At 53.6% G+C, this 25607-nt stretch overlaps 1 protein-coding gene across 1 annotated transcript in view; it reads right to left on the reverse strand.

Annotated features, from left to right (window-relative positions):
- LOC309857538 (uncharacterized protein) overlaps positions 1 to 24303 on the reverse strand; it is a 36517-nt gene extending 12214 nt beyond the window's left edge. The window contains exons 1-3 of the mRNA XM_082750273.1: positions 24129 to 24303; positions 18544 to 18717; positions 15025 to 15212 (exon numbers count right to left, since the gene is read on the reverse strand). Of these exons, the coding sequence (XP_082606399.1) occupies positions 15025 to 15212; positions 18544 to 18598 (243 nt within the window). The 5' untranslated portion in view covers positions 18599 to 18717; positions 24129 to 24303. The remainder of the gene's footprint in view (positions 1 to 15024; positions 15213 to 18543; positions 18718 to 24128) is intronic.
- Positions 24304 to 25607: the final 1304 nt, after the last annotated feature.

A 25607-nucleotide genomic window follows, 5' to 3' on the forward strand; every position in this document is an offset into this window, starting at 1 on the left:
AAAAGACCGCAGGGCAGTCAAGTGCTACAGGAGGGGATGAGATCTGTCCTCGGTCGGGCAGGAGGAACAGCGTGTGCCTTTGTGGAGGGGGGACTCCCTGGGATCCATGCTGGGATGCTGCATCTCATCACAAGCTGAGAACAGGGTGCTCGGTATCCACACACTACAGAGATGCCTTGGGTCATCTCAGGAGGGTCTACATAGGGTTGACCCCAAAGTCACACACTCCGGAGGTCTGCCCAGGGAGACTTGGGATGGTGAGACGAGGTCCCATAGGCACAGACCATGAGCAGGTGCAGGGAGAACTCCATGGGGAAGGAGGACCCCCAGGTCTGGGTGGAAACTGACACCTGGCTGCACTGGCTGGTGCGGGCAGACAGACGGACCAGAAGGAGGAACAACTGGTGAGTGATGCCTGGTGCCCACAGGAGGGGAGTCTCTAGAAAGAGCCATCAAGGGCCACAAAGAGCTCAAGGGCACTGAGAACAGATGACTCCACAGTGTCCGTGGGTTGGCACTCCCACATCCTCCCAGGGCAACACCTCCCAGGAGAATTTCGGAGCCATGGGGGCTGGAAGCACACTGCGGCGGGTCAAAGAGGGAGCTAAGAGTGAGGAGAGAGACTCGGTTCTGTCCCGGGCTGGCCGAGGAGGACCGCTGTGGAGGAACCTGTCCTCACACCCCGTGACTCTTGCCGTTCTGGGACGCCAGGAGCTTCATAAGCCTGAGAGCGGCACATCCATGGGCCAAGAAATGTGTGGGCCAAACCTCACAGCCCCTAAGGCCCGCCGCCATGACCCTCGCCCAGGGCACACCTGCCCCGGGCGATGGCCCACAAGCCTCCTGCACTAATCATGCTCCCTAAGGAGGACTCCATGGTCTCAACCGGGGCTGTGACATGCTTGTCTGCACCACAATATCATGCATCCCACAGGAAGAAGGTACAAGAAGCCAGGCAGCCTATGCTGTCCATCGCTCCCCTTGCCATGACAGCCCAGTACTAGGAACTCCACCCTGCCTCTGCAATGGACAGCTCAGGCTCTAGAAACTTCTGGGAGCCTCCAAGGGGCCACTTCAGCCGACGGGGGAAAGCCACCCCTCATGGTATGGAGCCAGCCAGGGTGCTGGCTGGCTCCATGATCTGCATCACCCATGCATTGGGGAAGAGGCAAGAAGGCACACGGGTGCAGAGAAGGCCTTCTGGAGGTGAGCACGGGACTGGGAAGCTTACTCCTTCAAACCCTCACTCACGCGCAGGCCTAACGATGGCCCTGCTCTCCCAGGAGGTGAGCCCTCCAGGGGCTCTAGCAGGAAGACCTCCCCACAGGAGGTACACAAGGCCGGCTGTGACCTACAGGTGCTCGGGGAGGGAGAGCACAAGTGAGGCAGGCCTACCTTGGGAGAGACTCCCCTGCAGGAGACTTGCTTAAATTTCCTATCTCAGAAATGCAGAAGGACCCCAGACAAAGACGCGCAACCTCCTCCATCTGACTCCAGTGTGCAAGGCAGCCTTCTGATGGCTGCGCGTCGGTGCCTTCTGCTCTAGGAGAAGGAATGAAAGCAGCACTGATGGCAAAGATACCCGGGTTTGATGCACACAGTCCTCATCTCACAGCCAGCCACAATCCGGTAACTCGCAGAGATGCTGCTGTCAGTCTATACACCCAGGGGTGCATACAAGAACCACAGCCGCACTGGGCCTGCCTGGCCCCCGTCACAGGGTCGTGTCGCCCTCCCCAACCCCGGCTACCTCCGGAACCCGCCACGCAGAGCCAGATGCCTGTCCGGTACTTGGCAGGCCATGGGCTCCGCCGCACTTAGCAAGCTGGATCGTGATTCAGCATCAGGCGCCGGCAGCCTCCACCGGAGCAAGGCAGACGCTTAAAAATAGCAGAGCTGTGGCTGCATCCACCAGTGGGGGGCTGCTAGCCCCCAGCCAAGACCAACCTCCCCAGCCCCCCAGAGCAGTGAGCGGGGATCCCATCAATCCCCCCAAAAATCCAGGGAACCCTGGGCAGGGAGCGGGGTTCCCGTCAAGCCCCCCAAGAATGCCAGGGTCCCCTGAGCAATGAGCTCACAGGTCATGAGCTGTGCAGCTGGGATTTGGAGATGGGCTCCAGGCTCTCCCTGAGTCCCACCTCGGCCCAGGGAGCCATTGGTGAATTCCCGGTCTTTAGTCTTCTCTCTGGGCCACAAACACTGATCACAATTACTGCTTCCCAGAAGAGGACTAGAAATCTGCCTTCACAGCACCAATGTGTCTCCCCACCTGTCCCTTTGTCCTCATTCTCATACACCTGCTGGGCTGTTCTACCTGTCGAACACAGATGTCTTGGGACCAAATTCACCATCTTCCTAATAGGAACTCTTCTCCCCGACTTTCCATTCCACATACGGACGCTCGTCACGAGAACTCCGACTACCGCTCCTCCCTTGCTTCATGGCATCTTTTTGGCTTCCTGTCCCCTCCGCCCCAGCCACCGGTGTCCAACACAGCCAGACCATTTTCCAGAGCAGCTCTTCCCAGCCTCGGGCCCAGGGCTGAGCTGGGCTGTGCGCCTCCGCGTGGTTCCACCCGGTGCATGGGCCGGGGTCAGCGGCACCCCTAGTGTCTGCCCTCTGGACGCCAATCCCAGTCACGGCAACCGCTGTGTCTCAGACAGCGTCCAACACCTGAGGACAGATATGCTACAAAGCATGGCTCAAACATGCTGCTCCTCCCAGGGTCCCGCAAGGGCTCGCCGAGGGCTTCCCGAGGAGTTCTTGGGAAGGAAACGGTGTTCAGGGTATTATGCTTCTGGTTCGTCATTTCCTTCCTCTGGGGTTTTGGGCTTAACCTCCCTCAGGCTGGCAAGTCCCTCAAAGGCTCTGGGGCTGAGTGCCCCAGCAGGGAGGCCGTGGGGCCACGGGCCAGGATGGGACCCCAGCCCCACCACCCTAGCCCGCCTGTATCCCAATACTGCAGTTTGAGGTCTGAAAATGGAGATGAACACAGTACCTGAGTACGAATTAATATGTGGAAAGCACGTAAACCATGCATAAAGCAGCCAACCACTACACGCTGGCCTATGGCCACCATGTCACCATCGTCATGCTCACCATCCTGGCAATGCTTCGTGTCTCTTACCTACATGTCTCCAAAACACACTCGCAGTTCAGGCCAGAGTGAGGCCCCCCCAAGCAGCACCAAGCCTCACACTTTGCCCAGGGACAGTGCTGCCTTTGTCCCCTGCCCTCCACCCGTGTTTCTACTCCTGGACCCCACGGTGCTGCCTGCACTCAACACAGAACTTCCCCATCACTGCGGCAGGAGACAGAATTACCTCCCGTCAAACTGCGTCCCAACCCCCGGGGGATGGAATCCCAGCTCGAGGTCCCAGGGAAAGCCGGTGACGGTGCCTGGTGCACAGTGAGTCCTTGGTGATTCTCATGGGAATGCTCTTCCCAATACTGTGATAACTCTTCGCAGAGGGGTATCCCAAGGCAGAGCTGGACACTTGTGCTAAGGTATTCTCCTAAAAGTACAGGGTGAGGACAGGTTTCAAACTCTCAGTTCTTATGTGCAAGGTCAGAAGCATGGCAAGACCACGGCTCTGCTGGTGTAGTGTGTGCAGAGTTCATTCATTTTCTCCCAGAAATCAGCAATTGCTTCATCACAGTTCAGCCTTGGTATTGGCTTTAATGACTTATCCATGGTCAGGAGAGTGAAACCCCATGGACTGTGCTCGGGACCATGACTTTCCCAACATGACGGGTTCCCCACGACACCTGCTCCCTGGTCTCAGCGTGAACAGGTCTGGCTCGGGAACCGTGTTCACTGGGAGCTGTCATTTCTTCACTCAGGCCTCGGGACCCATCACCCCGTGTGTTGGGAAACCCTGGTAGCGCGACCAACCACATTCCCCACACCCTCAGAAAGGGACCTGCCATGCCAGCTGTGGAAAGCTGACTGCCAATGCCCCACAACCCTTCCTCCGGGGGCTGGAACCTCAGGCCCCAGGGGACAGACCTAGCACAGGGACAGATGAGGACACATGGGGCAGACAGATCCTCCACGGGGTCAAGAACAGCTGCATAGTAAAGTATGCAAGAAAGTACCAGCTTATCCGAGTACCCCCCAACCATGAATGTGTCCAAGGGAAATTTAAGAGAGGACAGAGTTGCTCGTGAATGCACAAAGTCTAAAACCCAAGATGTGAGGGAAAGCACCTGCCCAAGGCAGGCTGAAGAGGATTTGTGGAGAATGAGATGCACAGGAGGTACGGATGGCTCGCAGCCGCGGAGCTCGCATGCTGGCCCAGACACCGCTGTAAGTGCTTTTCCACATGTGACCTCATCTAAGCCAGAGAACCCCTGGGAGGTGGCCACCGTTACAGCCCCCACCTATCTGCAGGAAGGCAAGTGACATCACAGGGAAGACCTCAGGGAGAGGAAATCAGGGTCACCATCCTGGCTCCACTGCCAGCCTGCTGGGAGACCCCCAGTCCACCTGCTCAGCGATGATTAATCCGCCCTCCGAGGTCCCTGCAGCATGGGTGCGTGTCCAGGGCCCACGCTGGGTAGGCCACGGGTCTGAACGACCAAGACGTTTACTATGTTGCTAATAGCCATCATGGGAAACAAAAACAAAAACACGGTTTCTCCTATGCCACGAAGCTATCCGTTTATAACAATAGCAGATAATCACACTTAGAAAGCCCATAATACTTCAATGTGTCCTAACGACGTGCTGAATTACAGAGATAACTAAGACAGAAGCATCATTTTTGCCATTTATTGGAGTATTTCTCACTCTACGCCCATTTTCACGGGGGGAGAAATAAAGATGACTATTTCCCACATGTGACTTTCCAGACAACGCAGGCCTTGGGTCCTGCCTGTTGTTCATCTCTGACTCCCACCCTGGCTGGCCCAGAGCCTCGCACATCAGAACGACTCAGAATATTCTTGCTCAGCAAATGATCGCTGCCTCTTCGAGGCTTACTTATTGTTTTACTATTTAGAGTGAAACGGCTGGACAGCAGTCTTTCTAAATTGCGGCTTGTGCCACAGCCAGGGGAGCGAGAGGTTTAACCGCGGGGCGACTCCAAAGGCACCTGCCCATCCCGGTGAGCCCGGCCCCTCCACCCAAAGGTCCCCAGCACATTCTGGTCCCAAGCCCAGGCATTTAAGTCCAAAACTTCAAAAACAAGGAAACCCTAAGTATGAGAAACAGTTTCCCAAGCCCCTGGCCACCGTGTCCTCCCTTGCCTGAGCAAGGGCCCTGAGCAGTTGGCCCTGAGCCTGGGATGTTCTGGACTCTTTTCGGGTAACGAATGCATGTGAGGCTCCTCACACCAGTCTGCACACACCCCTGCGCCGGAGTGGGGCCACCCACATCTGGAAGCTAGAATGTGGGTGGAGACAGAGGGCTCCCAGGAGGCAGTGAGTAGACGGGTGACTGTGGGGAGCCCGACCTCAGCTGGCCTGGCCACCGCCCACCCCATCGGCCTGGAGGAGGCCCCTGAAGAGCTCAGGCCCAGCCACCACACCCGGACCCACAGGTAGGTCAGAAGCCCTGTGCGCTTCAACTGGGAATGTTGGAAGGAGGAGGGGAGGAACAAAGTAAAGGTCCGACTGGGAGAGGAGAAACCGCCCCGGGAGAGATAGATGCAAAGCGACTTAAAATGCAATCCGAGCCAACTTCATACTACTGTAGGTATTAACCCATCACTACTCCGCAGGCCCACTCCAGCAGTAATTCAATGTTTACCTGACCTAAGCCAGACGTGGCCTACTTGGTGGCCCGGGGACCCACTTGCAATTGATTGTTTTAGGGGCCAGCAGCTGTAATCAAATACTGGGAGTGTCTAGCAGTTGGCTGATGAGGGAAGAGCAAACATTACAGCCTGTAATTTGGGAAACTGCACATGTGAGCTTCCGGATCATCCCCGGGCCCCACATCAGTGTCTCCAAGTTCTGTGTAGAGCAAACCACGGGGAACGTTCAGGGAATGACTTAAGAAAACACACGAATTGGAAAACAGCAGATTGTTAACACCCCCCTTCTCTCTCACACACACACACACGCACATTTGCACACATGCCACTCTTCCTTCAGAGCTCCGCTCTGGATCACCTCCTCCTGGAAGCCTTCTCTGCTCTCCCCTGAGCTCTGAGGCCTCACAGTACCCCTTCATCAAAATTCACACTGGTCTGTCTCAGGTACCTGCCAAGGGCTGACTTCTGTCCCCCCTTACCCCCAGACTCATATGTTGAAACCCAAATCCCCCTGAGCGACTGGAGGAGGGGACTCAGATTAACAGAGGTCATGAGGGTGGAGCCCTGAGCCACTATGGCTGGTGTCCTCGTGAGAAGGGACTCCGGGGAGCTCCCTCTCCCCACTCCCTCTACCCACCACACACGGCAGGAATGGCCACTTGGGGCCCCAGCAAGAAGGCGGCCATCTGCATGGACCTCGCTGGCCCCTGACCTCTGATGTCCAGCCTCCAGAACTGCAAGAACATGAAGTGCTGTCTTTTAAGCCACAGGTCTGTGGACTGCCCACACCTGACGCCAGGTCCTCTCCCCCATGTCTCGTCTGAGCTCCTAAAGCAGGACTTACACACAGTAAGCACTTACTAAGTTTCTTTGGTTAGGAGGAACCATGCAACGGGAGGCAGGCAGAGGCTGGCAAGACCACCTCAGTTCCTCACCCACAGCAGCTCAAAGCCCTGCTTGAATCCGGCGGGCTACAGTGAGGAAAATCTCGGGCCCTTCAGGGCTGCATTGGCCGAGGGCAGGACAGGGTTGAAGACTAAACCAGTGTCCTTCTTGCCAGTGACACAGGCATCCAAAGCCAAAGGGAAGGAAGAGTCAGAAGTAAAAATTCTCGATTCAACAGTATCTCTTAATCCCATGGTCTCAGATCTTGGCTGCCAAACCACTAAGGAGCCTATTGACCCGCCGACCAGCCACGAGGCCAGAACAGACTCCGTCCCTCTGTGCTTCCAGAGCTCAGGAGAGCCAGCCCGCCTGGAGACCACCCTGGAAAAGGAACCTAACATTCCCTGCAGAGGCCCAATGCCAGGGCTGCCCTTGGTCCCAGTGCACAACACTGCTCAGGAGAAACCGTTACAATATTTCTAGAACACACAGAGTGCAGTTGGGTCAAGAGTCAGTGGGATCCTGGCATGGTAAGTGAAGATGCTAGGCGCAGCAACCACAGACTGGCACTGGACACGGACAAAGCCCTTGGTGACTCCTGGATCCAAACACAACCCCCTGCCCCCCGTGTCCCACTGGCCCAGTGCCTCCAGCAGCTGAGGTGGTGCCTGGGATAAAGGGAGACAGAGGGGGCATGTGGAGGAACCCCTCCCCTGCTGCAGACTCATTGGGGCTGTCCGGAGTTCTGTGGTGCCTTCCCTCTCCTTCCCCCAGGGAAAGAGAGGAAACCTCCCTGGTCATAAGCCCAAGGCAGCCTTCCAGACTGACATGGACTGAGCGAGCCTTGACCACGTCGGCTGCAGCACGTGCACCCCACTGACAGCACACAAGCCTCCCGGGACCACCAAAGGGTAAGCAGGAACGTCTGCTGGACAGAGGCCAGCTCTGGGATGGGTGGCGGTGGATCCCATCAGAGTCTGCAGAGTACGCAGCAAGAACCCAGGGCTGAGGGGCACCTGGGAAGGAAGGACCACCCACCCATGCCAGGGTGCTGCCAGCAGAGTCCCCGAGAATCCCCGAAGCGTCCCAAAGAGAGAGGACCAGCTTGGACGCAGCCCACCCCGAGCCCCAGCCCCCGGGGGCTGCCCTCCCTCAGCTCCCCCAGTGGTGGAGAGGGGGCGTCCTTGGCCCCTGTTGCCCACGCAGCTGTCGCACCCCACGGGATACCGGGCTGAATGGGGGCTGGAGATGCAGCTGGACACCAGTGAGAGCAGTGGAAGGTCCGGCGCACACCCACCTTGGACGGCAGTTCCTCAGAATCAGGGAGCACCGCGCAGAGCCGTCAGCATACCGGGCGCACGCATTTCCCGTCTCTCGCGGCCTCGGGGGCGTGGGCTCTGCAGACTCTGGAGCAAGTCCATCCCGCAGGCCGCAGGACCTAAGCCCAGCTCTGCCGCCTCAGCCACGCCAATGGAGGCGAAGTGCGCAGCCGCCCGTGACACCCACCAACGCGGGGCTCGAAAAAGAGTCACGGGGTGATTCAACGGGCTGAGCTGGAAGGCGTGGGGTGTCCTTAGCCGAGCTCTCTCAGCGCCTTGGCAGCCGGCCTGGGGGAGCAGGCGGCTGGGCGCAGGCCGGCCGGGCGCCTCAGGGACATCCTGCTCCGCAGCTTGCCACGCTCCCTGTGAGCGCCTGCGGACGTTGCCGGCGTATTTCCGGCACTTCCGGCGTCCTGCCCGCACTTCCGGCTGCGCCCATCCCATGCGGCCGGCTGGCCTGGATACTTAAGGCACTTCCGGGCCGGCCCTCTGATGCCCCTAGCGGGTGTGGACACCCCTGCACTTCCAGCAGCGTGGGGACGACCGGCTGCTGCTGTGGTCCCGCCTCTTTGTGTCCATAGAAATTTTGTGTTCCATAGAAACACAAAATGTCTGGGACGCCTGAGTGGCTCAGAGGGTTAAGCCTCTGCCTTCAGATCAGGTCATGATCTCAGGGTCCTGGGATCAAGTCCTGCATCAGGCTCTCTGCTCGGAAGCAGGGAGCCTGCTTTCCCCTCTGTCTCTCTGCCTGCCTCTCTGCCTACTTGTCATCCCTCTCTCTCTCTGTCAAATAAATAAGTTAAAAAATGTTAATAAAAAAAAAGAAAAAAAAGAAACACAAAATGTCTTTGTGTTCCATAGAAGTTTTAGGACTGTTTCGAGCAGCTCTGTGAAAACTGCTGATGGAATTCTGTTAGGGATTGCATTAAATTTTTTAAGAAGATTTTATTTATTTATTTAACAGAGAAAAATCACAAGTAGGCATAGAGACAGGCAAAGGGCGGGGGAGGGGGGAATCAGGCTCCCCACTGAGAGAGAGCCTGATGCAGGCCTCGAGAACCCTAAGATCCCGACCTGAGTTAAAGGCAGAGGCTTAACACTGAGCCACTCAGGCACCCTAGACATTTAATGGATCTAACTGACTTCCATATCGAGCAGGTGCTAGGTTCTCGCTTAGTCCAAAGTGCCTAATTTAATTAATTATATAACAAAACATCTTTTGAATCAATAAAGTAAATTCAAATGGTTTTCTGATTCTTGACATTCTGACACTTTGTGGTGTGTAAAGCAGTTAAGTTAAAGTCAGTTTTTCTATTTTTTCTGTCTAATAATGGAGTCACCTAACCTTTCATCCATAGAGTGAAAACTCAGGAAATCTGCCATGATCAGGGAAGGTCTTTGGCAGCCACAGTCTCCCACCTTTCCGTCTTTGCCTGGATGAGCAGCCAGCCAGAAGTTGTTTGGGTCTTTTTCATCTTCATAGGGATCTTGATGAGGATGCCCTTCAATTATCCCTGTGAAGGTTTCTAACCTTTGCCAAACTTCAGCACCTCCAACCACACCATGTAGTTATTTCTTATCCCTACAGCTAAATGAAGCCAACCATATCAATTTTATTCTCAGGGCATTTTTACAGCAATGCCAAGTGCTAGCAAACATAGTAGTCAGCTTTTGAGGCAAAAGAGGGGGAAAAGGTGAATGTCTTTCAGGGAAAAACATTTCCTTGTATAGCCTCATTGACACCAGAGACAAGGACAGAGAAACATGCTTCTGTCAACACGAGTTTAATTGGGTGATATTGATCCCGAGAAAAAGAATGCAAAGGACCCTGCAACAAATCACCCAAAAGGAGGCGGATGTTACTTTCCTGAGACATGTACTCTGTCCTCTTTACTTGCTCAAGCAGCTGCATAAACCAGGGAGAAGAGGTTGACACAAAAATCTTATTTGGAATTGACTGAATTTTGGCAGAAAACATGTCCCAAGATAACTATTTCATGATGGTCTTTGGTTGTCTTGGGGAAAATTTAGTTTCGCTGAGAGGGCCCAAGAATATGTTGATGGTGGAGTGCTTCTTCAGAACTTCAAATTGTGAGAAAGGTAGCTCTTCAAACTTCATTGATTTTATTCATGCTAATTTATTAATTAATGCTGATTTTAGTCAGTAACTTGAAATATCATTTTTCCTCACTGGCTATATGATGGTTAGTTTTATGTGTCAGCTTAGTTGGGGTCTAGGACCCACCTATTTATTCAGGCACAATCCAGGTGGTGCTGTGAAGTTGTTTGGTAGATGTGGTTAATAACAACAATAAGTTGACTTGAAATGAAAGAGATTGTTCTCAATAATGGAGATGGGCTTCATCCAATCAGCCAAAGGGACTTAAGAGCAAAAACTGAGGTTTCTCAAAGAGGAAAGAATTCTGTGGGTCATGACCACAGCATCAAACCCCACCTGAGTCTCCAGAATGATGGCCTATCCTATGGATTTTCATGTGCCAACCCCACATCCCATAAGCCAATCCCTTGACTCTTTTCATTTGGAGAATCCTGATACAGTTGCTATCCAGCATGTTTTTTTAAGAAGTTACCACTACTTACACATAAATGGAATGATAAACCATACTCACAGATTGGAAGAATTAATATTAAAATGTGGATACTACCCAAAGCCATCTAGAGATTCAGTGCAATCCCTATCAAAATACCAATAATACTTTTGACAGAACTAGATTGAAGTATCCTGAACTTTGTATGGAACCACAAAATACCCCAAATAGCTAAAGCAATATTGACAAAGAAGAACAAAGCTGAAGGCATCACAGTCCCAGAGTTCAAGATAAATTGCAAAGCCATCATAATCAGGGCAGCATGACCTTGACACAGAAACACACACTCTTTTTTTTTTAATTTAATTTAATTCTTTCAGTGTTCCAAGATTCATTGTTTATGCACCACACCCAGTGCTCCATGCAATATATGCCCTCCTTAATACCCACCACCAGGCTCACTCAACCCCCAACCTCCTCCCCTCCAAAACCTTTAGTTTGTTTCTCAGAGTCCACAGTCTCTCATGGTTTGCCTCCCTCTCCAATTTCCCCCAAATCCATTCCATTCTCCTCCCCTTCTCCCAATGTACTCTCTGTTATTCTTATGCTCCACAAGTAAGTGAAACCATGATAACTGACTCTCTCTGCTTGACTAATTTATTCAGCATAATCTCCTCCAGTCCCATCCATGTTGATAAAAAGTTGGGTATTCATTCTTTCTGATGGAGGCATAATACTCCATAGTGTGTGTGTGTGTGTGTGTGTGTGTGTGTGTGTGTGTGTGTGTGTGAAAGAGACAGAAAGGGATGAAGGCAGAATGGACGTTGCACAGGGATGACAACTCCCGAGGCCGCAGTGAGCCAGGCTGGCACACGGGGACGCGTGGGGCTCTGGCCAAGTACATTTATACGCACACATCTATTTTTGAAGGATAGACCAACAACCTGGTTCAAGACCTCATGATTTCTGTTGCTTTATCCACTGCCCCCAGCTCAGCTGCAGGGAACACAGGCTCCAGAGGCGTCTACTCTCAGTACAAGCGCACAGACATCAGAAAACACAACCCGTACCTTTGAAGAAGCCGCCAGAGCTTTTCCTTTCAAAGCATAAACTCCGTCACAAAGCGAGGCATCCGTTCTGGGCTTGCTGACATGTGTGTGGGGCTGCCTGATGCCAGTGCCAGAGAGGCCTGATCTCAGAAGATGCCCCGCGGCCCATGGAGGACAGGAGGCCCCGCATGGCAGAAAGAGCCGCCATAGCCAAAGAGATGGAGCGTCCGGACACGTCATGTCACCCTTGAGGTGTCCATCCGGGCCTGTGAGAGGAGACACAAGCCTGGCCAGGCTCTGCACCATGATGGGGACATGGGGTGCCAGGGGGGCAGTGAGCGGCTCTTGTCCGCCACACATCCCCTGAGGTGGAGAGCTCCACAGGGTCAGCAGCCAGTCTAGAAAGATGAACCCCTTCCTACGTGTTAGTGCTTCCAAATTGTTTGACTCTGCAAGAAAAGGTTATAAAAACATCACACTGCTTGCCCACGAGGCTGCAAAGTGATCAGAACAAGCTAGTTAGGTGACGCACCCTGACGATAACACGCGCGAGCTCTGACAGGACAGGGACCCATGTCGAGGTCCCAGTGCACCCGTTTCCCAGCTATGTCACTTGCTGAGTTTCTGGAACTTTACAAGCCCAGGCTGGCCCATCTGTGAAGTGCGTCAAAACCAGCGCCTGCCTCACAAGGCGCTAAGTGGCTTGCCACATCAACCCTCTGGCCACATGCTAAGCTCTCAGAACCAATGGCATCACTGGTGCTGCTGAGCACCTCCTCCTGACACGTGGGATTCACCTTCCACGCGAGCACCAGAACACCCTGGACGATCCCGAGTGTGCACAGAAGTGTGGGTACTGGGCTCACATGGCCACGCCCAGGTTCTCACTTATTTACTTAATGTGCCTCTGCACAGAATTCCAAGAAGAATGATAACAGTGGCCCTGGAGGGAACACCCAGCATGTGCCACAAGCCTCCCTAAATGTGTGATGTCCATGCTGGATTCTCACGGTGTCAGGAGGAGCGATGACCATCTGCCCCATGTGACCGGTGAGGGAACAGGGCTGACAGAGCTAAGTGATGCACCCCACGGCAAAGCCATCGTGTGGGAACCTACGATGTGAGCCCAACCAGTCAGACGTCAGTCCACGCTCTTGCTCAACATTGCACGCTGCCTCCCGACCCACTTGGGGACCCCATCTCCTGGCTGTTGGTGGGTGTGGAGAAGGCTTGGGGTGGGGACCACAGCCGACGCACTGGTGGGTCCCGGGGAGCCCCAAAACGGGAGGGAACCACTTTCCTGGCACAGCCAACCAGACCCAGGTGCTCAGGGGGCAGATCACCCCTACATTTAAAAGCCCCTGAAGGCTCCATGCTTCCCAGCACCATGCAGTGGATTTCCCTGGGACATCAAGAAAAATCAGACTGTGTGCTAAGAAAGATGGGAAACTGAAGGGGGAACCAGATGACAGAGGGCAAGGGGCAGAGTCCCTGGGGATGACAACGGGTGCCCCGTGACAGCATGACTCCTCCTTTCAAAGGCCGCATATGATTCCAGTAAGGCTGAGGAAACAGCAACATCGATGCATCTGGATAATCTTCCATGAATCCTTGCCTGGTACCCCGAACCATCGTTCAACCTGGCCCCGTTTCTATCAAGTCTCGAAACACAAAAATCCTTCAGTCGGCGCTGTGCCTCTTGGTTCTGAATCACAGTTTTGGCATCTTTGCCCAGTTAGCAGTTCAAGATCCCACGAGTGCTTCCACCAGATACTTTACAGGGAGAGCAGACATGCGAGGATTATTAAACACATACACATGGTGTACATACATGTGTACATGTGCATGTGTACACACACACACATGCACGCAGCCATGCATGCACACACTCGCACACCAAAACCTCAGAGGAAAGGCCACTGTGGCCTTTGTGGCAGCGGTCACTCTGGCCATAGCCCTTGCTGGCGGAGGACGAGGCTACACTCCAGTTCTATGTTCCAACCTTAGCTACCAGCTACTAACACTAGGGTCTGTTTCATTTGCTCCCTGCAGATCCTCCAGACTCCACAGAAACAGCTCTCAAAGCTTCAAAATGAAGCTTATCGGAAGGTAACCGATTGAAAAACATTTAAACAAAACTTGTCAAAATCTTGAAACAGGCATCTTGGACTGATAGAATCGTAATCATGACACCGTCCACCCAATCTAGTTCTGGCTTTCTGAGCAACGAGACACCCCCAGGCCCAGAGGAGCCCCTTTCCTTATGGCCCAGGCTCACCTCTACCTGCCTGCACTTCTGGACATGGGGGACACCGCATCCCTGCAGGTGAGGGTCCCCAGAGTTAACAGGTGAAAGTACTGGGTGCTCAGTTATATTTGAATTGAGAATTTAACAAATGAGTTAAGTCCCATGCAATATTGAGAGTACGCTCAAATTAAGAAATGATTTGTCATTTATCTGAAATTCAGCTTTTACCAGGCATACCGTGTCTTACCTGACACATGCACTGGAGGCCCAACCCCAGGGACCTGGGACGGGTGGGGGCCGGACTCACGAGAGCATGCCTGCTGCTGTCCCAGGGGCCCCCACTTGCCCTTCCCCCAGCACTGCTTTAGGACGCCCCCCTGGCCTCTTTTGGCTGTCAGCACTCCACACAACCCATGGTCCAGCGGCGTCTTCCCTGCTGCATGCACACCCTTGAAAGAACGTCATGTGGTCGTGTCTTGTTTCCAGGAAAAGCTCCAGGGGCCTCCTAACTGGAGCCTGCTTTTGTTTTCCTCTTCCCCCTCGTAGACCCGTCCTGCACGCTGTGCTCAGAGGCCCACATGCAAATCAGTGTGTGTGCGTCAGTCATAATTTCAAGACCCACATGAAACTGAGAGCTGAACCAGTATGCCCACCTTCGCTAGCAGGAAACCCCTCAGACCCCGACCTGCTGCTGTCCCTGGATGCCCTGTCCCCTCACTACTGCGAACCACTGCTCAGGGAAATGACACACATTCGAGGAGAACAGGAAGAAAGGAGCCCTCAGCTCCAGGCTTCCCAGCGTGTGCCAGCCACGGCTCAAGCCCAGCCATAAAATGCACAGGAACAGGGAGAAGCACGGACAACACAATAAAGCAAGGAGAAAATGAATGACGCCATAATACAGTCTGTTTTCATTTCGTGCAGAGAAAATTAATTTTTTAGGACATTTCACTTAACTTGGCAATATTTTACGGTTTAACCTCTGATGCCTGAAGCGCCTCTCTTTCATGCCCTTCAGCCTCAGACGGGGGAAGCCCGTTTTACGACTAGCTGTAGGTCCTGCCTCTTGGGGGATGACCAGCCTCATGGCCCAGCTCAGGGCCGTGTGCACTCAAAGGAAGGGGAGTTGCGCTGACCAGGATTCCCAGCTCATCACCTCCCGCAGGAGCACCCGCTGTAACTGTGAGTCACCCTCCTGAAGAGTGGACACATTACTTTCCAGAGCAAGGAACCGGCGTGGGCTGGTCGACCAGATGAGGCTGTGTAGGCACTCGAGGTGCTCGGCCCCCTCCAACTTGTACCCAGGGCAGCAGTGGTAGGAGATGACATCCCCACGGGGAAGGAGGTCTGCAACTCGGAGATGTTCGCGTAGCCATTGGAAGAGGCAAGAGGTCTCAGGCAGCCTGTGGCGAGGAAAAGAGGAGGGACGGTCGCACTTGGTCCCCTCTGCACCAACGAGACCCGCAAAACCCTGGCCCCCTGCCCGCCACCAAGGGCTCTTCAGCCAGACGCCCGTAACCACTTTCCTGTTCGATTCATGTCGCAGAATTTGGCGTCATGCTTGCAAACCACACAGAGAGGCCCAGGGGAAGAGGGAGGAAGTGAGGGGGGTACAGCTGGGATCAGGGAGCCCCAGACACACCTCAGAATCATCCGGGAACCTTTAAGCAACACAATCCTGGCTGCGAGCCCTAGGTCTATGCACAGCCAGGGCACCCCGAATTTTTTAAATCTCCCCAGGTGATGCTAACATGCTCCTGGGGGTGAGAAGCACTGAGGTGCTGTGCAGCAAACATACACCCCAACTGTTTCAACAATGGGGACACCTGGGGGGTCTGAGGAGGTGGCAGCAAAAACACCCTTCCCCTGCTTGGACTGTGAGGCAGGGGCCTGCGGACCCCGTGTGATGCTACGTGAAGATCAATTTGCATTTTAGGTGCACTTGACATGGTTCTCAGCCTTGAGAACTACCCAGAAAAAGGGTGTCTCAGAATACACCCCACTGGGCCCCCTCCCAAGGAGCTCCTGGTCAGGGTCTGCGCAGAGCCCAAGGACATGCACGGCAGGCATGGGGCTGGGTGTCGCAAGCCCCCACGCACACCCAGAATTCTCCATGCTGTCTGTGTTCCCACACTTCTGCTTCTGCCAAACGGAAGCTGCTTTTCCGTGTTGAAACCTGTGCCTGGGGAACATTCCCAGGGGCACAGAATCCCGTTCTGTGTGGCCCCCGCTGCGATCCTGGCATTTCCTGTCGGGGTCAGTGGTCTCACTAGAGGAAATAATGACTCTGCAGAGCTGGGGCTCTTCCCGCGGAGAACTAATTGTGTGTGAAGTAAATAACTTATAATGGAAATCCCGACTCTCCCTTCCAGTCGCCGAGCACGGATCACAGCATGCCCATGGCAGCAGGTGTCTGAGCTCTGCTCCCGAGCTGGCTTGCTTTGACATTCTGAGCCTCGAACGGCTTCATGCTCCGCCGACTGCCCTGGTCAGTGAGCTGGTACGTGGGATCGATGTTTCGGCGTGAGACCAGAGAGGCCAGGGCAGCCCTGGCATGCAGAACTTAGGGAAATGCTCCCTTTGGGGCTGACAGTGTCCCGTGCCACAGAGATCCACGGGCCTACTACCACACAGGCCACATCTGAGACACGTGGCCACATCCTTTCTCCACGGCCTGGAAGGATTTACCCGTTGAGCTGAACATGAACTGTGTTCACAGGAAAAGTGAAGTGTCGGGGAGGAGGGGGAGATTGGGACTCAGGAATAAACAGAATCCGTGACTGAGAAAAGTAAGACAAGCACGTCAACATGAACAACTGACCGTATCAGAGTCCCTAAGTGCTGTTCAAATGAGCTGGCACAAGGGACAGTGCCTGCGGCTCCTCCCAAGAAGGAGTGTCATTCCTGGCCACTCCCACAGAGAAGCTGGAGTCCCCTGAATATAAAACGGACAGACCCACAGTGAACAGCAGGTGCGTCTGGACACTGCTCTCCAAAACACAAAGTTCCCAAGGAAAACATGGCCTTGGAACATGCCCGCCTGCTTGCCTGCCCCAAAAGAAGCCAGAAGGGGTTGTAACTGCAGTAGTAAACCAGGGAAAGAGAGACATGCTCCTTGGCTGGGGACAGCCCATCCCAAGCATGGCAGCAGACACCAGGCTTTGACACAATAGCTTGGTGCAACCTCTATTTACACTTCCAGGCAATGGCGAGCCAGCTTGTCAGGCTCTCTCCCCCGGATCTGGAAGTGCAAAGAAAAGCCACAGGACGAGACGTCATGCTAAGGGCCAGTCATGCTCCCCGTGGCGCTCCGAGGTGTCAGGCCATCTAATGCCGCCAGACCCCTCACGCCCATGCCATGTTGGGCAGTCACTGCTTGGGCAGCCAGGCCCCTACCTGCCTCTGCATGGAGATGAGTTCAGGGCACAGAGCAGGGGACATGCCCTGAGGGAGGGTGGTGTGGGTGACGGTGCTATCCGGGGAAGGGCACCTTCCGAGAGCAGCCAGCCGGCTCTGGGCGACGCTCTGAGATGCAAGCGCAGGGTGGTGGACAGAGCAGAGCAGGAGGCCACACCTGAGCCCATGATGAGGATGCCACCCTCGGGCATTTCTTAAGAAATAATAGGGACCAAAAGAACTCGTAAATAGGTGCACGGAATTTGCAAGACCTAAGAGGGAGAAATCTCTAGAAAGGGCAGGAGAACAGGGGACAGTGGGGGATGCAGGATTCATGAAGGCAGAGGGGGCTGGCATCCGAGGGAGCGTTCTTGGCCCCGGGAAGGAAAGGGACCAGTCGTTGGTAATGTTCACGTGAATATTCAGCCCAACCTCAGATCACGGTGACAACTCTCCACAGCCTCCCGAGAAGTGCCCCCAAAGCACATGTATCCCTGGAAATGTCATCTGTGCAGGCTACGTGGCACAGGGAGTTTGAGCAGAGAAGCTCACAAAGGGGTGGCCTGGCCGCCCTTGGTCCTCCCGATCCAGAGCCTCTGTTTCTGCAAAGGGCCATGTAGGACTCTTAAGCCCTCACAGAAGGAAATAATTCATTTCCGACCCCGGGGCACGCAGAGTAATATCAGAGCCTGCCAGCCATGACCTAGAGCCCAGCGCTAGCATTCGTCTCAACCGGAACACGCCAAGGCTCCGGCGCAAACAAGCCTCCTCCCCGAAGAATGAATTATGCACTGGCTTTCAAGTCACATGTCAAGAAAATAAAATCAGAATTAATGTGCACGGAAGGACTTATTTTCACAAACAGGGTCCTCCGTGTTGGCCCAGGCAAATGTTAAAAAGGCAAGAGGATTCTTATTTACTGGGTAGTTTGGATAAAATCTGAATTTGATTATTTTTCTGCTCCTCATGCATTATAAAAATGGATAACGTTAAGAAAAAATAGCCTCTGTAAAGATGCATCTTTAATCTACCCTCACCACCACTGAAATAAGTATAAACGTTCTGCTGTTTTCATTAAAAATGCCATAGTTCATCATCGTGCTCACAGCCTGGTTACAAAATGCCTATTTCTTAAAAGACTTTTGGTTCTCGGTGTGAAGGAGAAGTCAACATGCTCAAGAACAAGGGCTCTTCTGGTCTGGGCTCTCACGGTGGGCACGAGGGGCTGTTGGGGACCGCAGGGAGGGTGTGCGGATGCCAAGGCCAGAGCCGGTGGGCCCTGCTTCCCTCCACGTCCCAGTGGAGAGACACACACGTGTTCCCAGCCCGCGCCCCTACCTTGACAGAGCGGCAGGTTGTCCCACGTCCCGTCATCACGGCACAGAGAAACCATGTTGTACAGATCAGGGTAGCGGATCTTGAATCCCTCGTGACAGGTGACGATCAGCTTGTCTCCGTGTCTGTATGTCCTGTTATGAATCTCAGCATCGTCGATTTGAGGGATACGGCAATCTGCAAAGGTGTAAAATGGACACGTTATTTTTTTAAATTTCAGCCTGTTGTGCTTCCCAGCTTGGCACAAAGCTCTTCTTTTCGGACCTGGCCTCAGGCTTCCCTGTGATAAAACGCCCTCGCACACGGACTGCTAGCCCCTGGTCTGGAGGGGACTGAGGACAAGATGTCCCAATCCAGCCATGAAAGGAGCTTCACCTCCAGCCTGGAACCCTTCACACCTCACAGTGGAGCCTCAGGCGATTTTGGAACTAAGAGAGGAAGGACAGAGCTAGGGGCTCACAATGACCTGCTAAGTGGTCCCACCCAGCCTACCGCCTCTGCCTTGGGGCAGAAGAAAAAAAAAGGCCTTGCAGAACAGTGGGGACAAGCTGGGGCCACACCGGCCGGCACCTCCCTCCTACCGGATCTGCTCCACGCGGGTAATAACATGGAAGCACATGCAACCACCAACACCACACAGCCCCCCACAGGTAGGTGACCTGCTTCTTGGAAGCAGGTGGGAGCAGAATACAGACTCGGAAAGGGTCTGTAGCCCAGCATCAGGGGCGCAGGAACAGGAAGTCCACACAGAACGTGATTGAGAGATAAAATACAGTGGATAAATTATAACCCTCCACTTCGAACATGGTCTCCTCCCAATTCCGCGTGTGTCCCCACATAACCTTGTGCAGCCATCCCCGGAGGCGTACAGAGGGGTTGCGCTCCAAGCTTCGCAAGTTTTAAAAATGAAGCAAAATCCAAGCACAGCATTTCGACAATCACAGAAACTTTCTCCAAGAGTATCTCAATGCTGTAAGACTGGGTTTCTCAGCCACTCCCGAAAGCCTTCTGAATCAGCCATATGGTTGGAATGGTGGGAGACTTGACCATGAACTGCTGGCTCTGAGGCCTGAGCCCAGGAGTCCTGAGGCTGCGGAGGGAAGGGACCCAAGCAGCCCATGGCCGGGAACACAGGTGGGTTTAAAAAGCACATCCCAGGAGTTTTGATGTAGGGTTGGGGCTGGGTTTACAGGGACCAATGAAGAATCTGACAACAGACTCTAGAAAACAGGATGACCTCTTCGCGGGGTCAAAGTCAAAGCTTGGGCGTGGCATCTGCCTTCATCTCCAGATTAGCTGGAGAGCAGGGACTGCACCCCTGCATTCTCCCACATGCCCTTGGAACTCCGGGACTCCACACGTGGCTGGCAAAGAAATGTCGAGGAAGTGCGGCCATGGAGCCCCGGGACAACCCCATCAACCCTCTGTCTGCAAATTTCAGCAGGAAGCGTCCTTGATGGAAAACTGTTGTGGTTCTAGTTCGACCTCTTATTTTTGAGTTTCAAACTGTGGAAAGGGGTTTCCAACCTCTCACGTTTAACCAAAAATTTTTCTACCAGAATAGACAAATTCCCCCAAAGTCAATGCCAGAATGATCCTGACTGGAGTCACAAGGCAAGTGACAACTTGGCACCACTGCTGCCTTCTTAATGGAAACGGGAAATCACGTTTCTCAGTAGTGCTAACGCAGGCATTACTCAGAGCAAATAAAAACACCTTTATCCAGGCGCCCCTCTGTAAAACCCCAGCTGCCAACTAACCCCATGTTGCTGATTTACGCGACAAAGCCACCGTTCCCCTGACTGGCTTCCGACTTCTCCGGGAGCTGACCCAGGTCCTTAGCAGGCAGCCAGCGTCAGTGAGTAAAGCCAGTGGACAGAAGGGACACTGCGGCCCGTGAGTGTGTGGTCACTGGCTGTGCAGAAGCAGCAGTCACTCACACAGAGTGCCCTGAACTCCTGACCAGATGCCTCTGTCCACAGCCAGGAGCTGGGGGCCACCACGGGGCACATGGCCCAAGGATCCCAGGGCACTACGGCCTCCCAAGTTCTGCTCATGATGGAGTCACCATGGGGACTGGCTGCTATGGAACAGAGACTCGCACTGACCAGGGAGCTGGGAGCAGGCACCGGAGCTATGGCCAGGAGGCCAGGAGGGCTGTGGCCCAGATAAAGGACAGAACAAAACAGACCAGCAGTAGCTTCACAGAAGTCGGCCCCCCAAAGCTGAGCTATGATCCTACCCTTGGCGTCTGGCGCCTGAGCCCCCCACCAGAGGAGGGGAGATAGGAAGACGAGCCTGGCCCAGCCAGGCCATCCTTAGCCGGACGTGACTATGCACTTCATGTCTATGGAAACAGAGAAGCCAGGATCTTTAGTGCCCCAAAACAAATACATATAATCTTCATCAGTTCTGAAGTTTCAAACAGAAATAAGAGAAATTTCCTACAGTATGAGTGCATCCCGTCAGCCAGAAGAATGTTTAAAAGCCGCTCCAAAAATGCCATTACCAAGGATGACAGATAAAGCTCCATCGGTATCTGACTCTGGCAGGAGTGGGGATGTGATCAAACCCGACACAGACAGACACAAACGGGCACTTTGGGGATACAGCTGAGAGGGTGCAAAGCTTCCACTTTGAGACATCCTTTCTCCCCAGACCACTGCATCGCTGCATCTGAGTCCTGCTCGTGTAATAGGGGATTTAATAGAAACAAGTCAAAGAGGGGATATTAAGGTGATATTACACAGTTATACCTAAGAACAAATTATTCAATGACATTAGTTAGCATAGAGCAGAGTCCTAAGGAGCAGAAAAGGCAAAGTTCTAAGAATACATACCACGACCAATATTTACTGGCCTTTTTAAATGCCAGTTATATGTGAACATGAACCTGATTCCTTCAAGTGCCAACTCTGACACCCATTCTCCCTAAAAAGTGTTTCCAGGAACATAACTACGTAATCGACCCTGGAGACACAGCATTCATATCCACACAGGAAAGGTGCTGGAAGCCTCGCTGTAAAGGATGGTGTTGGGTTTTGTTTACCCCTGCATTTATAACACCCGGTATTCATCCATCCAACCATCCATCTGTCCACTGGTGACTCGCTGAGCACCCAGCTGCAAGCGCTGGGCACGGAGAGTTAGGAATCCTACCCTCGCTGCATGGAGAAGGCCGCTAACAAGTTAGTAAATCTGCGAGGTAGAGACTAACATGCAGTGATTGCTGCTCGCATGAGGAGGAACAGGTGCTGAGGTCACAGGGACCTACCAGGGGCCCCTGGAATCTGGGTGCATGGGACAGGCACCCTGAGGAGATAATGTTTATGATGCAGGGCCACATGGCAAGGTGGCCTTATCGAGCAGATCTGGGAGAAGACAGCTTTAGGCAGAGGGAGAGTAAGTGCAAAAGCCAGGAGAACACGAGTGTCCTTAAAATCACACAGGAGGAGGGGACGCCTGGGTGGCTCAGTGGGTTAAGCCGCTGCCTTCGGCTCAGGTCATGATCTCAGGGTCCTAGGATGGATTCCCGCATCGGGCTCTGCTCAGCGGGGAGCCTGCTTCCTTCTCTCTCTCTCTGCCTGCCTGCCTCTCCATCTACTTGTGATTTCTCTCTGTCAAATAAATAAATAAAAAATCTTTAAAAAAAAAAAAACACACACACAGGAGGGGGACACCTGGCTGGCTCAGTCCCAGGGTCCTGGGATCAAGTCCCGCATCGGGCTCCTGGCTCAGTACAGTGTCTAATTCTCCCTCTGCTCCTGCACGCTCTCTCTCTGACATATAAATAATAAATAAAATCTTTTAAACACACAGACACACACAGGAGGGTCCATGTGTCTGAGACACAGTGAGCAAGGGGAGATGAAGGCCTTCTAACTTGGGGCATACTTCATTAGGTAGTTAGGACAGGACTGGCAAGAGGTTGTCTTTTAGATAAGCTCTCTGTTTCCCAGGATGATAAAACAATAGAAGGCCTTTGTCTCCAGGCAATATTCGCGGAGCCTGCGTGTTCTACTATTGCTGATATGTTCCTGAGCCTGTCTGGGTTTTAAATGCTGAGTATCTTGGGCCAAAGGATTTATCAGGGAAGTTGATCTACAAAACCAAATAAACTTTTCATTACTGAAACCTTATGGAAACCACAGCCTGCATGGGCTGCGCATAGCAGAAAATATTCATTTATTTCTAAAATCCTTTTCAAAATTTGTTTTGATTTTTCAAGAGAAAGCTTGTGTAACCTGCAAGGCTGCAAAGTTAAAGAGGAAAAACCACATGCCTGTCTCAATAAATATAGAGAAGCATCTGTATCAAGGGACACAGACTCCTACCTGCAACACAGGGAGCCACCTTCCCTACACAGCATCCACCCGAGGCCCATAGCACCCGTTCTGAATGGTGACGCTGACCATTATTAATTGAAGGATACTTGACCAACCATGCCCTCTTGCTATTAGGCATAACCACGGTGATTCCATATTTCAGAACTTCCGACAGTGCCGCCAGGGGTGTCCCCGTCTGTCCCCACACACCATGGTCACAGTACCACAGACAGTACTCCCGGGCGCATGTTCCTTCCTGCGACCCACCTCACAGCTGGAGCTCTCTCAGCCCTGCTCAGCCACCACTCCCATGTTCGTTCCAACGCTTCTCTTACTTGTTCATTTGTTTTGTTGTTGAGATTCCACCTGTCACACACACACCTGTCCTTCTCTGTGTGATTTAGTTCACTTTACTTCTTTGTTTTAATTTTGACTCTTTTAGAAAAAGACCTCAAAAATAAAAGCAGAGACCACGCATGCTCTCAGCTTGGGGAAGCCTTTGCCTATGCTCAGTGACAGTCGAGTTCGGTGCTTCGAAGACTTCCATAAACACGGTCTATGCTAATTCCGAAAAACAGTGAGCTGTCAAGGTCAGGAAAGCTCCATCCACACCCACGGTCAGGGGTGGTGGGGAGAGACGGAGCCCTTGCCCGCACCGGCACTGCCTCCCTTGCGTCAGCCCAACCTGCCGCGGAGACAGTCAGCCCCCTGCCCGCCGCCAGGTAACCTCTGAGCAGTGTTCTAAACTCACACACACCCACGCAGCATGAACCACACAGAGCAGACACCGCCACGCTTGCCAGAGGTAGGCAGATACCGCGCCATGACGAGAGACCATAGGGTAACTGCTGGAAACAAATGCCCACTGTGCCGCCCTGTCTCCCTATCAAAACCCGCCTGGAACAGACGCGACAGTGACTGAGTGGATCTCCCGAGTACCACACGTTCCTGCCTCCACGGGCAAGTCTGAGCAGCACGTACTCTGCTTTCTCAGGCGCCGGGGCTGGGAGTGCGCGGCTGGCTAGGGACGCAGCAGTGAGCACCCCTGGTGTGACCTGAGCTGCTCTCCTGCCTCGACAGAAACCAGGACCTGGGTCGTCATTGAGGTTGAGGAGGGACACGGTGACTTGTGACACCGAGCCTCCTTTGCGCCCGGCCTGGCCACAATGCTCTCCCGCCAGCATGTGGGGTGGGCCCCTGGGCTGACGCGGCTGGTCCCCACAGCCCCACGAGCAGCCTCCACGGACGAGGGGGGCACTTTACCTTCTTGTGCACAGAAGGGCTTATCACTGGGGATCCAGCCGAGGGTTCCATTGAGATGTCTCACACACAGCCTCTTTGTAGGGCCCTGGAGCGTGAACCCGTCTTGGCAGTGAAACTGGGTGACAGACCTTTCAAGGAAAAGCCCTCCACCGGGTGTCCTGAAGCCATTCTCAGGGACACCGGAAGGTCATCGAACCCTACATTGACAGAGAGAAGAAAAGGAGCCTCTAAATATGTGCTTCCGAGGCTGGGAGCCTTCCTGCATCCGTGACGGACACTGTCACACACCGCCAACACCTAGCCACTCCAATCAGCCCAGAATGTCCGCATTCTGCCGTGTGCCACACTGGCTTCTTGCTTAGAACAGCGCCCGGAGCGTCCTCCATCCCCCGGCCGACCACAGCCCTTCATGGAGGCTCGGGGAGGAGCAGGGGAGAAGGAAGCCACACAGGGAACGACGCCGTGCAAGACGCTGCAGGGGGGTGAGGCGGGAGGGTCAGGGAGGAGGCATGGACTCTGAGCCACCCAGCAGGCCAGACGACATTTCAGGGATAGAACCAAGGATGTAGGACTGGCAGGGCTGGCATTCTCACAGGACAGGCCTGAGCCACCAACACTCGTCTCCTCCCCGGCCCTCAGCCTGGCCCCTCCCGCCAGGCCTCCTCCGGACTTCCCGAGGATCTGGGTACCTTCCAAACCTCCCAGCCACCCATTCTGTGCTCCAACTAGAGCTCAACCGCCACGGGTGCTGAGCTGGGAGCCCTCCAAGGACGAGTCACCTGTTCATCTTTGTGACTCTTTTGCAACTCTTCCCCTGGAAACCGTGAGAATGCTTCCCCGTTTCAAGAAGTATCCAGAGATGAATACAAAGTCAGCTGTGTCACAGCATCTAAGTAAATGCAGCAAAAGTAAATCTTAATAGCATAATTTAGACTTGATTAAAATGCATAAAGACCACAGATGTGGAAGTCGACGCTCTCTCCATCTGATGCCAAAACTGATATTTTCCCCCTCTTGATTAATTCGCTTGGATTACCCAATTATTCCAAAACCCTCTCACTCGGTTTCAGCTCCTACAAAACCGATAACAGTGCTAATGCCTAACATGCTTTCCACTCCAGTTTCAATACTGCTCCATAAATGTGCGACCAACACGACAGAATTACTCCAGACTGCATCCCAACATGGAGGAAAAGAACAGGCCTTCCTATAGAAAACCACCCATCAGAATAACCCGAGGGCCTCGTCTATCAACCAGAGATGGGGCACTCACACCTCATCACTGACATAAACCTCGGGGTTATTAGCTGACGGCATCCCACAAACACGTGGATAAATTACAAAGCTGATTAGTAAGTTGAAAATGGCAGGGGGGGGGGGGGCGCCTGGATGGCCGTTGGTTAAATGTCTGCCTTGGGCTCAGGTCATGATCCTGGTGTCCTGGGATTGAGTCCCACGTCAGGCTCCCTGCTCCACGGG

This window comes from Mustela nivalis (genome assembly GCF_964662115.1).
Source record: "Mustela nivalis genome assembly, contig: HAP1_SCAFFOLD_860, whole genome shotgun sequence".
Classification (NCBI taxonomy): domain Eukaryota; kingdom Metazoa; phylum Chordata; class Mammalia; order Carnivora; family Mustelidae; genus Mustela; species Mustela nivalis.